Genomic DNA, 17,946 nt, shown 5'->3' with positions numbered 1-17,946 from the left:
TGTGTCACATTAAGTTGTTGTTAGCTTCATCCTAACAATTAGATAATTCTAAATTCAGGATTACTTAAGAACAGTAGGTATCTACAGGTAAAACGGTAAAATGTCTGAACTGGGCTTTGCATACACAAATAAGCTACAAGCAACACTAATGTGCACAGCGAAGACAGTTACGATTCTTTTTTTTTTAATGTAAATGGGGATTGCTTGCAGTATTAAAATTCACGGTCTGCTACTGCTTCCAAAATCAATGCGACATATAAAAATTGATGCAATTTCCAGGTAAGCTATAAATTTCACTTTGACTTAAAAAGGACAGCAAAAAGGTACAAAAATATGTAACGCTCTTGTTTTTGACCACAAAGCAAAAAAAAAAAAAAAAAAAAATTAACAAAAAAAAAGATACATGATTGAGAAGGGCGTAACCACATATTTTCCATATCCAAAAATACCAACCAACAGCATGTGCAATAAAATAAATAGACAATAAATTAAATTGGAAAAACCTAATAAAAAAGATTTTCACATATGGTATCAGAGAGGGAGATTAACCAATCGGTGTTATAGTTTATCTGATAGGAGGATTGAGGGATGAATTTAGAGAGGATTCACACATGAAGCTGCACTGCAGTCGCACTGTTCAAATCTGGCGTGACGTAAGACATGAAAGGATGAGCTAAATACCACCAGTTTCTGAAGATTTGGCAAGAAATTGGTAACTAGCGTAATCCTGCTCTAGCTACCTTCCGGCGTCAGCCTTTTTCTTGAATTCCTCTCGCATAGAAAAGCCTGATCGATGTTCTGAGCACTAGTTACGACAGAATGTTTCCAGGTGGAGCTGAAGCTACTGCAGTATTTGACTTCACTGCAGTTAAGAGATGAGTACAATGAGAAAAAGATTCTGTTGTCCGGGCAAAATCGGTGCCAGAATAAATTTGCAATACGGGGAGTCAAACCCACCCGACTAATTTGGAGATAAGGGAAGGAAAAGAAGTAATACTGTTGGTAATGAACCAATCATGAACGAATTCAACTGGACCGAGCAGCCATGCTAGCAGCACCGGGAGTTTGGGCTTTAGCACAGAGGAGCTAAATGCTAATATTGGCAGGTCAACATTATCACAATGATCACTAGCAGTGTCGTCAAATGGGTTCAAAGTTGAAAAGTGTTGTATACAAAGACCACCTGCAGGTGTCGTTAGCGTTTCAGGTGTTTGGCACCGTGACGCGACGACAATGCAAACTGAAATGTTCACCGAAGTTAATAAAATACATTGTTACTGTAAATTCATTATTCCAATATTGTGTTCTGGTGAGACCGCGTTAGCTGCCTCTTCACACAAGAAATCAGATCCAGCGTCACGTATCTCATGTTACGTCTTTCGGTTCTTGTTGCCAGTTGTTTATTATAGCACTTATTTGTTAATCTCTTATTTCTCTCTTTATTTCAGTAAAACGGGGTAAAAACCACGAGTAAAGTAGCAAGCAACTGATAAGCCAAACACTCAATTATCAAAATAAGGAGAACAATTAGCCTACCAAATTAAAATTACCTTGCCTGTGAGGAAAATTTTCTTGACCACATCTTCCCTTTAACATACATGAAAGTTAAACAGAAATCCATGTCAGTTAAAATGGCTTAAACTACTGAAAAGTCTTTGTGGGTTGGTACATCGCATCCATCAGGTTTTTTTTTTTCTACATCTGTTCTGACATGCAGGTGTTTGTGAAGCCAATTTCCATGACTTTAAAAAAAAAAAAAAACTTTATCGATTTCACAAAAACCTGATCCAACTACGAAACTTCGATTTTTCTCGGCTTCTCTGATGATTCGGGTTTTATTTTTCATGGCCAGTTGGACTTTGTAAAGGTAAGATCAGCGACGGTGAGTCAGATCTCTCAAAACATTTAAATAAAAGTGAAAAGGCATCAAAAGCTTCCAAATACTTGGGCGACAGGCGGTATTTCAGTCTCAGTCAAATTGTGGAGCAACAGACCGACGCCGTCTGCCATGAAGCAACATTGCTCGGTTGGGTACCAAAATAGATAAATAAAATGCATAACTAACCAAATAAAAATGTGTCAATAAATATGTAGCAGGATTGCTGAACTGAAGCAGACGTAAAATGAAAGCAGCACAATGAATTCACATTTCACTTCTGATGTGCTTTATCTGCTTCAGTCATTCACTCTATTTATTTCCTAAATAGTCAGGCCTGGTCTGGAGTTTAGCAACAAAATGCTAGCTTCTCGTTCGCTTTGATTCTTATTATTTATCTCTGGATAAGTTCTCATATTTGTAATTTTGACTTTCATGATAGAAATGGGACGGATCCTTTCAGAAAACAGCCACAGGAACCTCTCCTAAACGGTCTTCGGGACAAATACAGTCGAAAAAAAATGTAGAATGATTTTTTTTTCTTTGTTGTTGTTCACAACAGCCGTGGACCACTGTGATAGTAATAAGAATGAGCGAGTAAAACCAACACTGTTATATAACACTTGATTTTCAGTTGCAAGTACATGAGAAAGCGCCTATAATTACAGTTAAAGGACAACTGATGTGATGACACGAGGAGGAAAGCCTGCCCAGGGAAACTACGCCCGGTCTGTTAAGACTTGGAAGAATGATTTAAGGAAGCTACAGGCGGAAGGTAAAAAACATCAAGCTCTTCAGGCCTCCACAGCACTCTGACATCATCTGTCTTGCCCTTCATCTAAGACTTTGACATGATGCGGTAGACGTCAACGCTAAAATCCAAATCCTCCTCTTCCCTTTTCCTCCTTGTTCGCTCGTCTCTTCAGCCAGCAGACCTTCTCGACTCATCAATGAAGCTGTAAACTTGCAGGAATGTTCTGTGTAGTTTGTCGGGAAAATCCACCAAGATCATCAGAACCCTAACGAGAGATCCCATATCTTCTCCTCTTCCTCCCTCAGAGTAGCGTCCTCCCAGTGTTGGGACATTTCATGCCAGTCTGACTTCCTGGAACATCCTCTTCACAAGATTTCGCCCTTCGCGACTAAAAAAAAATCCAAATCCCATCGTGAGCCACAAAGTCTCACTGAGTAAAAATCTGTCTTTCTCCAGGCAACGGGCCCCGCGTCCCGTCTCTGTCTTTAAAGGTGAAAGGAAGCATCCATCCGGTTCTTGGGGGTCATAGGTCTGTGACTTTGTTTTCTACGGCAGCAGCAATCTGTTGCAGTCGGTATCCAAGCTGCATCTTCTGGGCCGTGGAGTCCTCCTCCAGGGCTGTGATGATCTGGACACACACCCAGGAGAACATTGACATGTACGTGCAATTTTGCCTGATTATCTCTGTCCTGTGAAAAGTGCCAAAGTTGCTTGTGCACTACCACGACCTGGTATAAACTCTTATAATATGATATATAATATGTTTCCTTCTGCGGCTGCACAAGACAGGGAGAATTGTGGGTCATTTGCAAACTGAGACTTAAACAGTGAGGTTTTTATGTATTTGAAGTTTTAATCCTATTATTGTGATTGTATGTTCCATCTGTTCTTATTCACTTCTCAATATTCTCTTAACACGATTTTACTTCTCTTTTAACGTGCTTTTAATGTTCTTTCCTATTGGCTGAGAAGCACTTTGAGACGCCAACTCTGTATTAAAGTTGCAATAAAAACAATGTTTGTTCTTATCGTTATTATTACTAAAAGGCAAACATTGCTTGGATGTGCTAACAGATGTTTTAAGGCAACTGGCTGGTGCTGCTTACTGACACGACGCAAAAGAGGCAGTAAGAAACCGCCTGGATGAGAGAGGATTCCTTCACTTGAGAGGTTCCTTCAGTGTCAACAGCACTACACAGTGTACACGTTCTCTGGAAATACACACCTGATCGTAGTATTTGTTGATGTACTTGTACAGCTCATGTAGAGCCACGACGCAGTCCACCTCTGCAGCATAATTCTGTATTGGGGGAGTGAAGACAGAGAGGTCAGGTGGTAGAAGCTGCTTCACATGCATATTTGATCATCAACTCCACATCTATCTTGTATCTCTTGTTTCGGCGCCCACCCACATGGAAAACACCGGGGCCTGAAATGATTTATGTGTTCAACCTTTGCCTAAAAACATGAGCGTAACATACACGGGAGAGTTCGGCCAGAGCTGAGTTCATCTCCTGGTCACTGGCAGAGATGGTCTGACGGATGTCGGCGTAGTACCTGGTGAGACGGATACGGGTTAGGTATCGGCAGAGAAGGAAAGAACCTGACAGTCTTACCAGATATATTTTTATTTCAATATGGAGTTGATGCCTAAAGGTTGGTGGTGTTTTACAGAGGCTGTTAAACAGAGCATCCTCCTTCATTTTGAGTCCGGTTGAACTTTATACAATTACAGCCACACTCAGTAACTAGATTAATGGCAAAGGTATGGGCTTCTGTAGCTTCTTGATGATTTTTTTGAAGCGTTATTGTTATTATTGGCAATTGTTACAACAAAGCGAAAGTTATGAACAAACTGTGCTGCAGATGAATGACTTCAACGTCACAGTGATGAGCAACCAGCTTTTTGCAACCCAAACGTATGAATGCAGTTATTTTAATCCTTTTTACTTCATATTGCAGCTCTTTTCATCCGCACACGGCAGTGTTTCTATTTAAATCAATGTGTTGCTTTGTTACAGAAGGTTGTATAATCTTACGCTTGGGTTTTCTTGCGCTGTTATCAGAGTATCATTTCTCTCAGTGGCCTCTATGTATTTATCTGTATCTACAAGTATATGTATATCTATCTATATGAGCTGCAACAATAGGTGAATATAACATGGCTCTGCTCAGAGATGTGACGCCAACCAGAACAAACTTAAATGCAGTGTTACACTGACCTCTTCTGGTGAAAAGTTTAAAATACTACACCTCAGTGGCTGCGCCGCAATCATGTCAGGACATGCGTGCTTGACAAGTTGAGACAAAACAGCACCTTTTAAGATCTTCCACGTCTACCAATGTCACAATCAGTTCTCCAGCACGTCCCCAGACAAAGTGAGACAGATGAATAAACCATGAAGCAAAAGAAGCCGCTTTAATTAAACGTACCGTAAGAGGAAGTGTACTGAGTGATTGAAACTGATAATCAGTGTAATGAATGGACTGAGCGTACAGTGCCTGCTGTTAAATTTTAATTTCATTTTCGTGACTCGGATTATTCTGAGGGATATATGTCTAATCAAGCCCTAAAAAGTGCTACAGAGAAGTTTTCTCTTCTCTTGTAACTTCGACCAGACTAACGAGGCTTGTAAAGCAGGCTTGTTTGTTCCATACAACACGTGTCTAGTGAAGCTTTAACACATCACCAGTGTCATCTGCAGGCTGTAATGTGCAGCAGACAGTAGTAAGTGTGGCAGTCTGCTCTCAGACTATTCATGCATGGAGGCCTCGCAGGCTTAGCGCCCCCACCCCTTCCCGCCTCTGTCTGCTCCTGACAGATTGACTGAGGCCTGGCTTGCTCCTTACTCTCCCCCTCCTCCGTCATGCTATTTTACGCCTGGGGTCAGTGGGGCGACTGGCTGCAATATTCCTACCTCTCCACCATCTGCTTGTAGCGGGGGATGTCTCGGGCGTACAGCAACTTGTTGATGGGGGAGTCCTGCAGGAGGGAAAGCAAATTGAAAAACGTGGCCTGAACGTCATGTCGACAGGTCAAAAGCTTTTGATAATGAGGACAATTTATATTATTCAAATTTAGTTACTGCACCCCTTCTGTCATACAGAGGAATATTTTTTTCATACAGTCTTTGTGTGACTGGCTCACCCGTCCCAGTTTGTGGTCAGCGATGGTGCAGGAATCCATAAAGGTCTGGGCGATGACGGACAGCACAGCATCCACGTGGTCTGACGTCTGCACATCAAAAATGAACTGCGGGTTCTTCAGGATATTGATCCAAAATCGCAGCGGTAAACTGTTGGGTTAGATGAACACAGAAGATCCTTGAATAGTTTGTTCAGATTCCAATCATCAGGAAACACCAGAGGATTCTTTTAGGATTCCTTGGTTCTGTGTTGAGTGATCTAGATGTATTTTTATAGTTAGAGTAGCAGTCTTTGCTTTTGTTTCCGCACATTAAGGGCACAACATTTTGAAACCGCGGTAACATAGGTGTACTTTGTTGATCTGTTCTTCCCTATTGTAAATTGCGATATTACTTTAAAAATAAAGCCAACAAAAACAATAACAGTAATTTTCTAAACAAAATACCTCTGGTGTTGGAATCAGTATGGTCGGACCACTGGACGTTTGCCTGTGGCGCATCCTGGTTTCCATCACTGCCCTTACCATCCAAAACATTATGCGAACCTCATGTGGCCGCTTACCTGTTGGTTTTCCAGATGTGGATGGTCTCGGGGTCTGTGATAGTGTGCTGCAGGGCCTGCTCATCCAGCAAGTCGAAGAAGTATTTGACAGCCAGAGGTACGGGGCGACTGGTGCTGAGGATCGCAGTGAATAAATCATCCACAAACTTCTGCAGCGTGCCCTGATACAGAGACAAACAAATACAGAAACAGCTTGTTAATCTAATAATGTGACGATTGTACAGTGCCGTTTCATATTCAGAACAATGCGGTAATACACACTCAGTTACGTATGTTCGTTGTGCTTGATGTGTTTTCTTTCAGTAGAATTTTCCGAACTCTGCAGAGGAGTTTAAAGATAGATATATACCTTTAAGTATGTGTGTGTGTGTATTTTTTTTTTCAATCTTTAGGAGACTTTTTCTGCTATAGAAACTAACCTCCCCATAACCCCAAGTTACCATGGGGACCAATGTCATTTGCGAGGTTTTGGCTAAGGTGTGTGTTACCTTCATGGAGAGCAGTCGTGTGAGGTAGATCTCAGGGATAGCCTTGGCTCTCTCCCCGCCTCTCTCTCTCATGCTGCCTCTCCTGTGTTTGGGCAGCTCCGACTCCTCGCTGGCTTTCACCAGATGCCACAGTCTCACTCCTCCTTCTTCTCCATCATCCAGCATGGGGGTCTCTGATAGGAGGGGGCAAATGGGCAGGTGAGTGTGGCTGCAAGCTGGCAGAGATGTGTTCCAAAAATAAATGAATAAATAAAAATGTCTGAATCTGAAACCAAACAACTGTGAAAGTATTGGTTATGTTTCTTTTGTTTAGGTTTAACTCTCTTCTTGACACTGCACTTCCACCAGTGAGGAAACGGCGACCTCCTCTGGTCATTTACACACTAAACGTCTGACACTCACTCTCTCCAGGCATGTAATCGTGGCTGTCATGGAGGTGATGTTTTGTGTTTCTGGGGACGAGGGCGACTGTCGCTCCATCTGGAACCTGTATCACAACATGCAGGGGTTGAAGGGGACGTCCTTAAATACATGATTTTCAGCTTCATGTTCACATGCGTGCTGGTGTGACTCGCACTGACCTTGTAGTGTTGCAGTGTATTAAGGCGCTTCCACGAGCCGTGCACCACGGACGTCAGGTCCTCGTCTGATAGGATAAGATGACCTGCTACACCTGCACGCCACTCTGGATTGAACACGTCGGTGTAAAGTCATGAATCATCTACTTAACATGTAAACAGATGCATCATTTTGAGGACTCAGTGGCAGAGCTGCAAACCTCAACTCACTACAGTCAAATACTACTGAAACTACGTGATCTTGTTAAATAATCTAGATGTACCCAAGTGTAATGAGTCAACGTGTGGCCTCTGGGAAAAGGACGTGCCCTTCCCGGTTTGTTCCAAAAGTTTCTCCTTCACTTGGGTGATGGTGTCACAGTCCAGGACCTTGGCAGGCACCGTATGGGTGGTGGTGCCTCCGCTAGCAGCAGCAGGCGGCATCACAACATTGAGGGTCTGGACACACACAGAGAAAAGGGCTGGTTACTGTGCGAAATGGCGTCAAAAATGACCTAAAGATGTGCATCATACTCAGTATGTTGTTATATATGTCATCATTTAGGGTTGTTCTCACCAAAGTGCGGTACTCTACATCCTCTCGTAGTAGTCGGTTGTCATTCAGCGTGTACTTGGCTTTTCCTGTCACAGCGTCCACAGGTCCTTTGTCCACCTGGTGTTTTATTGCTCTGAAGAGCATGTAGAACGACTCCCCTGCTGATTCCTGGTCAGGCATAAATATAGAAGGTCAATCATGTCCGAATGATAAATAGGCCAATTTGAGTCTTTAGTTTTTCACTCTTCTGTGACACCAACACCGAAGAAAGAAGCCATGATGGTGAATCAAATGTCAGGTGTATTGGAGCTTTTGGAGTGTTTCTAAAATAAAGCTAAACTTCACTTAAAACTTCGCCTCATATAGGTAACATGATGTTATAGCATCACTTCTCTGTGACAACAGAATGCAGAAAGAGCCAGCCACATATGTTTAGCTTGAAATTAATGGCAACTGATGCTTAACGACAGCACAAATGTCCAAAATGTTAGTTTTTGAACAATCAAATATTTCCTTCACATATTCTGTATCCAATCATACATGAGTTGGTTCAGTCAAAGGTAGCCGCTGGTCATATTCACTCTTGGTTGCACCAAACTGGAGGTGTGAGAGTTTGTGAAGTGGCTGGCTCTTTCTGCACAAAGAACTAAACTGTTTTTGTGAGTTCAAGACAGCTATCAGTGAGTACTTGAGAAGTAAAATACACTTTTTGGTTGAAGTATTGCTATAACAGAGACCTCAATTGTGTCTAAGTACATGCAAACTGTGCTTGAAATAAATCAAACAACGTATACCCGCAGGAAGGTGAACAGACAAATGGACATCCAGTTTGTCAAGAGTTTCTCAACTACAGATTCAGTGCTGGGGAAAAAGAGAGAAAGTATACACATAAGCAAGCCATAATAATTCAGACATGATGAAAGTGCCCGATCCCCACTAGCAAATGCTCCTCACCGCCTGAGCATCAGTTTGGGGTTCTTGGCCACATACTGCTCGACCAGATCATTAAGCAGTGTCTTCAGGATGTCCGTGAAGTACTCCAGTTTGCCGTGCAGGGCTACAGTCAGCAGAGAAGCTACGTAGGCTCGGTCCCTGGGGGAAAACGTTCGCTGGACCTCCAGGGTATGAATGAACTGAGGGTACAACAGGAATGAGGAGCTTTTAAAATTCCTTCTCTATTTAGGAAGCAGTGTCCCGTATTTACACAGTGGTTTAACCCTGCTGGCAGACCTTGGTGAGGAAGAGTTTACTGTTGAGCAGGTTAGACAGCTGAACCAGTCCCTGCTCCACTGTCTGCCTTCGACTTTCAGGGACATCTAGATCACGTCTCAGTGGTGACTCCTGGTGGCCTGGGAAGAAAATGCGCTCTGCGTATGCCCTGTAATCCAGGAAGGGAATCCCTGATCCCACCAAATCACTGGACATGTCCATCATCTCTGTCATTAGGTCTGAGGGAGGGAAAAGCAACAAAGTTCAGATACTTCCTGATGTTTTAACAGTTATTTTCATTAATAATACAGTAAATATCAGACATGGTGAATTAGTACCTGTGAACTCCTTCTTACAGCGGTCTCGCACACTCGTCTCCAGGTTTTCCAGCTGGATCTGCACCTTCTTATAGTCCCTCATTGCCTGTTTGCTCTTCCTCCTTACAATCGAAATGTATTATTTTACATTTATTTTATATTATTAAAGTTATGGATTCCCCAGTGCACAATCATTTTTATGCATTTACAAACTTATTTGGTGTTTTTTTGTGTGCAAATGTCAGTCAATTGATATGATGTTGTTTTATTTTGGTTTAATCTTGTTCTAATTGTCAGCCTTTATGTCCTTGTCAATTCTTTTCAAAACTGATTTTCTATCTTATTTATTTTGCCACTTCCAATTTTCTTAACAAAAAGGAAATTATCGGTCAAATATAAAAAAACACAAAGAGCAAAATATATGGCTTTCTAACAGCCAGCTAAGTAAGCAGCTTATTTATACAGCACCTAAATACAGCGGAGAAAATCCATTTCAAGTGATAACATACAGCAATAAAAATATACCAAGATATTTACAACATGAAAAGCAAAAAAGCAAACAAAGGTTTAAATAAAAGTAGAATATAATTATTTCTCATTCATTGAGAAACCCCTGAAGGGCGGTGGTGGAACCTCTTACACATCACTGCCTGAACATAACAAGGCATGTTGGTATGATATCACAGCACTGCATGTGTTTACCTGTATATGAGGACTATGATGAGCACTATGAGAGCCACTATAGAGGCTCCAACCCCGACCCCGACCTGGGCCTCCAGGGGGAATGTGGACTGGGCCTGGCTGTCGTACTGTACTCTGCCCAGCGAGAAGTTTAAGTTCCCCATTTTCACCTGGAAAATGCCAAGAAACAAAGGATGTGTCCAGGTTTAAAAAATAAAAACAGAATAAAAACTGTATAGAGTGATGTTCCTCTGTAATATTACATCCATATTCATCGACAGAACTGAACTGTAATCTGACAGGGAGGTTCTCAGCCTCATTTACTCACGGTGAACTCAGGCAGGCTGTCAACACCGTCCATTTTCTTACTGGCTGATACTGAAGGCTGCTGGGCTGGTGGTTCACAGTATAAATGGTTGTGGGTCAGGGTCTTTACCGAACACACTCCCTCCCCTATCCGAGCCTCCACCTCGTGCTTGTAAATGGCCATATCCAGGTTCTCTCCCTAAATTGGCACAGGTTTCGCATTGAGGTTTAGCTTTAACTTTTAAATTTTGATTTGACATTTAGATTAAGATTTAACATTTCACTGTCTTTCACACATACATATTTTTTCATAATTTTTGTCTTAAATGTGTGATGAAAGAGCTAAATGTGTAGAAAATGAAATAAATGTTGAAAAGACATTGAAAATTGTAAACAAGTTTCACATTTGACATCCCAGAGTTTGGTGTTGAGTTGTGTTTTCATGTGCTTGTGGCTCTCACCTCCACAGAGATGATGCTGCCAGGTTTGTGGTGGTACGGTTTGCTGGGGTCATTCTGGTTCAGTTTGTAGAGCTTGGGGTTGGGTTCATAGCTGAAGGCTTCATTCCCCACGGTGTTGAAGTCAAAATGGAGACTGTCCAGCAGGAAATGAACTTTGACCCTGGCTCTCCTGGCCTCTGGTCCAACCGCAGGGGTCGGACACAGGATGAGGGTTGAGCTGTTCACTGTGCAGAGTGACTCATACTGGAGGACATACAGTAATATGTTACTGGAGAAATATCAGTTTTGATGCTCAACAACAGGTTTAGCGTATTTATGTATAAACCTGTTTGACATGGCAGAGTGTTCCCTCTGGGCAGTCTGGCTCTGGGACTCTCCTCCATCTCCTCAGTGGAGCCAGCAGATCTTGCTTTATGTTCAGATTTCCTTCTTTCCTCCTTCGAGGGCTCCTTCTTCTCCTGGGAGGGAGAGTATCAGGAGGACTGAGGGTGACGCGCATTTTTGGCTCTTGGACCACGTCCAGGTTCTGACCGGACACTCTGATGATTCTGCCTCCACTGCAGAGGAGAGGAGATAGAAAAGATCACGGTTGTTTATTCATGTTAAAATTTTAAAATAATGGGTTTAGCAGGATCCAAAGGGAACTTTTCATCTATCCAGCATTACCCCCCCAAAAAAGAAAAGTGTGTGTATATATATATATATATATATATACATATACATACATACATATATATACATACATATATATATACACATACATATATATGTATATATATGTATGTATATATATATATATATATATATATATATATATATATATATATATATAAATATATTTATATAATATAAAATAAATACACATTTCGTATGTATGAGCACACACACAAACAGTTAATGCATGTATAGCAGGGCTGTCCAAGGTGGGGTCATAAGGTTCAATTTGACCCTCCAAATGTATAATAATTCCCCAAAAGACTTTTTTTTTTTAAACAAACAAACAACTTATGTATAGCTTTGTATGCTGATTTTCTTATGAAGTAAATTTTAAATATGTCAGATCTTGATTTAGGATGTTCGTCTGAATTGGCTGAAGTTAAACACCAGTTTCTTATGCCGCAGAATAATTCTTTTGCTTTGCTGTGTCATAAAAAAAATGCTGTGGCGAAAGAGGAAGAAAGTATGTATGTATTTATTTCCACAAAGGAAAACAAAAAAATTTACAGTTGTCATAAATCACCTCTCTAATGAAATTAATTTCTAAGTTCAATAGGTGCAGTTGAATGTACTGCGAGGTCTGATGATTTTCCTTATAATGTGATTTCAGTTTCAGAGTTTACAAGGTGCACTCAAACGCACCACCAGCTTCTTTTGCAGAAGCAAAATTGATCTAGTTTTCATGGCAAATGGCTCCACTATACCTCTCCAGAGTTGATGGTGTGATGTGTCCTGCAGTGTAAAAGGGTTTTAGTGCAGCAGTGATGTGTTCCCTACTAGTATATCAGAGAAGGAGCTTGGGGGGGGGCGTCTGTGGGCCAGTGGCTTCACTGGCCCACCAGTTACCCACAAATTGACAGATTACCCTCCTAGAAATGATGCCTGTGCTGATGGATTCTACACACGTAAGAAGAGTAATTTAAACAGTTATTGTTGTGTTTTGGTTTATTTTTGCTGCTAATCCATCTTTTTAAAATAGCAGAACTTTGATTCATCTTACAAATACTTAAAAAAAATGACAGATAAATATTTTTGACTCAATGTGTATTGCTATTTATACTATGGTACTGGACTGAGGCTGCCAATCAATTCATTGGAGAAATCAGGGTTCCTGCATATTTTTTCCCTTAAATTTCCACAGCTTTATTGAATATTTCCAAACCATATACTGTATTCTCTGTAAGGTCAGTGTACACATAAAAAAAAAAAAAACAATAACTTTGTTGTGCATCTTTTAATCTATACTCATCTCCTCCCTTGAAAATCTTTTAAGTAAATTATATCTGGCTGTCTGAGATCTTTTGCCCATTTCAGAGACTAAAATTTGATGAAGTTAAGACCAGACAAACATCACATCTCAATTTCGTTCTTCGGATGGATTCCCTTAAAAGACACACTTTTGATGTCATCTTTCTAGCAGAACACATTGACAACTATGTGGATTTTTCTATTCAGTCTGTCAACCACCTGAGAAAGCTTTTGGATGGAGTCGCCCTGCTGATGTTGGGGTTTGGGGTGTAATGATAGACCAGACCCAGTAGGAGGCGCTCGGCTCCCCCAAACCGCACAATGATGCCATGGTCTCCTGTTCTGTTGCTGCCTCTGGTCACACAGCTGATGGCATCCTCCTGGATGTGTCGCCTAAAAAGACACAGACATTTCAGTCCTTAAACCATAATTCAGACACACTATTGTATCGATAGGAGATAAAACTCATGTGATGCTTACACCACACATGGCACTCCTCCAATCAGAACGCTGACTTCACTCGGGTGTCCCGTCCTCAGTCTGTGACCTCTGACGGTCAGAGACGAGCCCCCAGCCTTGGGCCCTCTCTGGGGGAAGATGCCGTTCAAGATGGGATTCTGTTAACGGTGAGACAGGAGGGAAAAAAAAAAAAGATAAAGAATGAAAGGACGTGTGGGGAGACAGGGGGAAAAAATGCAATCAATAATCCAATAGCAAGTAGATGATTTATTGGGAAGATAAAAGATACGCTGGTGCATTCTGGGAAACACTGGAGGGTTGGTTCACTCCATTCATTGACTTGTCACTTGTGCCAATTCATTAAAGCTGTTGTCCTTTTACCATAATGTAAATAAGGAGATGTGTAGTTCCTTTGTTGCTTGGCAGGGATTCACTTAGATGCCATTTCAAGTCAAGCCTAATTAAAAAAGGCCACCTGGGAATTGACGTTTTCTTAATTGGGGTAAATAAACTTGGACATGTGTGAAGCAGTGAAAGTGTGTGTTTCCTGTCAGATCTCAAGCAGGTTATATCACACTCCTCAAATGAACCATGTCAGGCTTAATCTAGATAAATACCGGGGGGAGTCCCCTCGTTGCGAGGTCTTGGTCCGTCTGGTCCACACCCACCAGTGTTTACTGTGTTCTCATCGTCAAGAGGAAATATGCCAGAGTGCCACAAAGGCGCTGCCTGTGAACTGGGTGTGAAAATACCCCAGAGATTTCTTTGTTTTTATAAGTGTTTGTTTAATTACAAGGACAGGCTTGTTATCAGGGTATAGCAGTGGTTTCTGTAGACGAAGTGGCATGTTCTCAAATATCTGGGGAGATTTTTTCCATCACTAAAATGCTCTGTCTTACTACAGGTTACTAGAGTGCATGGTAATGCTGCCTAACCTGGTTTCTCTGGTGTGTAAACACAACAGCTGCTGCTGTATTTACCTGAAAGCTGAAGACCTGAGCTGACAGGCCGAGTCCCCCCCCCCTCACTTTGACTGAGGCCTGGCCACTCTGCTCTCCATCGCTTTTTGTGGTCTCACAGACGATCCTACATGATGATACAGACACAGAACTGTCATGAACACACTTCACTTCACCATTGCTGCTCTTTACTGTTTATTTATAAAACAGTTTTTTGACACCTACCTTTTAAATTCTGCACTATTTGTCATATTATCTTCATTTCAGTGTACATCTCCTTCAGGGGAATTGTGGGATACAATTTTTCTCACAACATGTTTAAGTGATTTTATGTTAGTTTATCAAAATGTATAATAGAAAACCAACGGGAAGAATGTTTGAAAGCTCCAATCTCAAAAAGTTTCAGAGCTTTAGATTTCAAATTTCAAAGAAATGTGTTTACATGCATTTACATCTTTTTCCTTTTGGCCGCTTACTAATGATCTTTGAGGGGTGTTCCTTGGATGATACATGGTAGACTGATATAGGCCACACCCATTTCAACCTAAACTTTGTTCCCGCAATTTTGGATTTTACTGTACAAATATTTTTTGCAACTGTTGCCACGTACTTCCTTCAGTCTTCACCGAACTTAACCATATTTGGATGACTTTAAACATAGATTGTGTTATTTTTTTCTGTCTCATGTATTAGTTACTATTCGTGAAACTAAATCATACTTAGTTAGCATGCTTATACTTAGCTAAAAATATCCACTGTATGAAGTTCAGGAAAGGACATGGTGATGTCTGTTGTATGTGTTACATTTTCACATGTTGGTGGTATGATACAATTGTTCAAATGTCTAGCTGGAGGAAAGACTTGTAGAGGCAGCAGCTCCACATCTCCTCACTAAGTGTTTCTGTTCCTAGTTATTTGTGTTATTGTGCAGCTACGACTCGCCTTGAGGAGACTTCATATCTGCTGTGGATCACACTACAGGGAATCCCAGCAACTGTGACAGACTTCTGGATGTCTTCGGCTCTCTGGCCAAGGTTAGAGCCTGAAATAGTCACAACAGTCCCGCCCTCTATGGGGCCGGATACCGGGTCCAACTGAAACACAAGTATGAAATGTATATTGTTCCTCAGTCACGCCAGATTGTAATTCACAGAAAGACAGTCAGACAACATCACACTGATATGAAACCTCAGATACCATGACAGTAGGGGGGTGGGGGGATCTGAAAGGAGAGTAATGATACTGTTAACTCATGCATTTATTAAGCTGGGAGTATGGTTTCATTCAGTCAGGGAGTCATAAGACTGAACACAACCAAAACATACAATACCTTCATTCATAATCCACAAACCAACATTTCCAAATCAAATATGGACTTTAGAATGTCCTGAGACACCAACCACACCTCTCAAATCCTCTCAACATGTTTCATGAGAGGTTCTGGAGGTTGATGAGGCATAACTACTTGTTCTAGTTAAGGCAGAGCATCACCCTAAAATTGTGTGTGTGTGTGTGTGGGGGGGGGGGGGGGTGCGTTTGGAGGCCACAAAGACAAGTTCTTTCCCTTCTGTGTCACTTCTTTTTGAATGTAAAATGAAGAAAGAGCCAGCCACATGTACAGTATTTAGTTTCAAGCTAATGACAAGCTAAGGTAACGACAGCTCATATCAGACAAACTGCCACAAAATGTCAGTTTACGATCTCACAACAGTTTTGTTGTTGTTAATGTTGTTAGCTGTCAGTTGCCATTAGCTTCAAGCTATAAATATATGTGGCTGGCACTTTCTGCATTGTAGATTCAAAAAGAAGTGTTACAGGAGAGGAAAACATTGTCATGTGGTCAAAATACACTTTTTGGGTGAAGTACTGGTCTAAGGTTGGGTTTTTTTTTTCACACAATGTAAACTAAAATGAACTTGGGCAAAATTGGTAAGTCAGCTTGTTAAATTGTCCCAGCAACCAGGCTGACTGGCTGTACTTATTTTTTCACTCAGTTTTCCAACATTATGCCGGATACAATGAATTTCTACGCGTTCCCCTCATTTCTCCTTTTTTTTCTCAAAACACAGAAGATTTTTCACAAGAGGATAGAAATAAGTCTTACAAAGTGGATGACAGGTGCAGGACAGGTGTGTTTGATCTCCTCGGTGCAGGAGTCCTTGTAAACACAGTGGGAGCTCGAAGCACCGCCACACCAAACGCAGCCGTACTTCGGGTCGGCGGTGCGACATCGGCTGCAATCGGACCTTCCCACTGAACAGTTGAACAGAGTCACTAAAGAGAGTGAAAAAAGAGGGAAGTAAATTGATCTGGTCTCAGACACTGATATTTTTATTCATGAATTCCTTAAATGATTTTTTAAATATTTTCATATTTAAGACTGCTGATGAAATATAATTGATTGTATCTGTTTATGTGTGAGCAGCAGTGAATTGAATAAAACATTTCCTCCATATTTCGGTGTTTGTTAATCTTTCTTTTATTCTATAATTGAAAAACTCGGTATGCAGCCTATAATACGTGTATTTGATCTTTAATTCAGCCACTCTGGTGAGCACAGACGTCATGTGACAGTCTGTGTGACCACTAAAAAGCCATAGTTAAAGCAACAAGACAAAGAATAAGGTTCCCACCGTTGAGATCTTCAGCACTGTCAATAAGAAAGTTGTCTCTTCTCCTCACATTGATCATGGCAGGGTATTCCTCCATCAAAGCGGAATAGCCAAACTGAAATAAAACAGAGGTGCTTATTGGTGAATGAGTAAATGTGTTGCACAGCCGTGTGTAGACGCAGTGACTGTTTGTGTCAAATTATCTGTAGACACGCTGGTTAAGAGGACTGATGAAATAAACTCATGCAAACACAAACGTCCATGATCAAAAAATGTCAGTTTATGGATTTTCACTAATACAGCAATCTGTTGGTCAATTGATGGAATTTAGGTTTGGTTGTGAGCTTTCATTATGATTAACAGTACTCCATTACAGATAGTATGACAGATGGGTGGCGTTTGCTCCACCCCATGGACATAACCAGATAATTTAAGGTGCTGGTGTGTCTAACCTTTTTTGGTTTGCAGGTGATAAAGAAGACTGACAGCTGTTTGGCATCCATCTCCACAGTAGCTTCCACCACCACCGACTCATTCTCTATGTCCAACACACACTCGTAGTCTAAACTCTCATCCTGAACGTAAGCAAAGAATAGGTTATACACAGATATTGTAACAAAGAAAGCAAATTTTCGCTTGTGTAGCTCCAGTAGTGGTACAAACAGATTTCCCACTTTCACATCGCAGCACACTGTCTATGTAAAAGCTAGAATTCACATGCTGAAGGTTTTGATATAATGACACCCTATTTATTCAGACAATGAAATCTGCAGTATACATTGCAGATCCCAGAAGCACTAAGCATTTAATATACGGGCTTTTACAGCCGCCATTCCCACACTGAATGTTGGCAAAGCTTCTATTTGGTGTTGATAACGACATCAGACATCCCAGTCTTTAAGCTCTTAAAGAAGCCACATTATAAAACCCTCACGTCTCAGTGCTTGTGCATATGTATTAGAATATCTGCCCACGAAGATAAAAACTGTGAAAAGCATCTGGAGTCATTACCTGTGGAGCTGGAACAAGAAGCTTTTT

At 41.2% G+C, this 17,946-nt stretch overlaps 1 protein-coding gene across 1 annotated transcript in view; it reads right to left on the bottom strand.

The window, feature by feature from the left end:
• LOC147256165 (plexin-B1-like) overlaps positions 1 to 17,946 on the bottom strand; it is a 54,373-nt gene continuing 36,427 nt past the window's right edge. The window contains exons 14-39 of the mRNA XM_086214071.1: positions 17,361 to 17,483; positions 16,930 to 17,023; positions 16,401 to 16,570; positions 15,239 to 15,390; positions 14,318 to 14,423; positions 13,359 to 13,495; positions 13,098 to 13,271; positions 11,239 to 11,470; positions 10,914 to 11,156; positions 10,475 to 10,651; positions 10,168 to 10,316; positions 9,487 to 9,587; positions 9,170 to 9,387; positions 8,894 to 9,072; positions 8,734 to 8,800; positions 7,961 to 8,107; positions 7,668 to 7,842; positions 7,408 to 7,511; positions 7,229 to 7,313; positions 6,827 to 6,999; positions 6,339 to 6,499; positions 5,779 to 5,926; positions 5,549 to 5,613; positions 4,112 to 4,187; positions 3,856 to 3,930; positions 1 to 3,258 (exon numbers count right to left, since the gene is read on the bottom strand). Of these exons, the coding sequence (XP_086070197.1) occupies positions 3,154 to 3,258; positions 3,856 to 3,930; positions 4,112 to 4,187; positions 5,549 to 5,613; positions 5,779 to 5,926; positions 6,339 to 6,499; positions 6,827 to 6,999; positions 7,229 to 7,313; positions 7,408 to 7,511; positions 7,668 to 7,842; positions 7,961 to 8,107; positions 8,734 to 8,800; positions 8,894 to 9,072; positions 9,170 to 9,387; positions 9,487 to 9,587; positions 10,168 to 10,316; positions 10,475 to 10,651; positions 10,914 to 11,156; positions 11,239 to 11,470; positions 13,098 to 13,271; positions 13,359 to 13,495; positions 14,318 to 14,423; positions 15,239 to 15,390; positions 16,401 to 16,570; positions 16,930 to 17,023; positions 17,361 to 17,483 (3,636 nt within the window). The 3' untranslated portion in view covers positions 1 to 3,153. The remainder of the gene's footprint in view (positions 3,259 to 3,855; positions 3,931 to 4,111; positions 4,188 to 5,548; positions 5,614 to 5,778; positions 5,927 to 6,338; positions 6,500 to 6,826; positions 7,000 to 7,228; positions 7,314 to 7,407; positions 7,512 to 7,667; positions 7,843 to 7,960; positions 8,108 to 8,733; positions 8,801 to 8,893; positions 9,073 to 9,169; positions 9,388 to 9,486; positions 9,588 to 10,167; positions 10,317 to 10,474; positions 10,652 to 10,913; positions 11,157 to 11,238; positions 11,471 to 13,097; positions 13,272 to 13,358; positions 13,496 to 14,317; positions 14,424 to 15,238; positions 15,391 to 16,400; positions 16,571 to 16,929; positions 17,024 to 17,360; positions 17,484 to 17,946) is intronic.

This window comes from Aulostomus chinensis, chromosome 9, assembly GCF_037954235.1.
Source record: "Aulostomus chinensis isolate RoL2024-O1b breed Wild chromosome 9, RoL_Achi_v1.0, whole genome shotgun sequence".
Taxonomy (NCBI): domain Eukaryota; kingdom Metazoa; phylum Chordata; class Actinopteri; order Syngnathiformes; family Aulostomidae; genus Aulostomus; species Aulostomus chinensis.
Note: the sequence above shows the minus strand (reverse complement) of the source record. Positions and strands in the feature narration are given on the sequence as shown.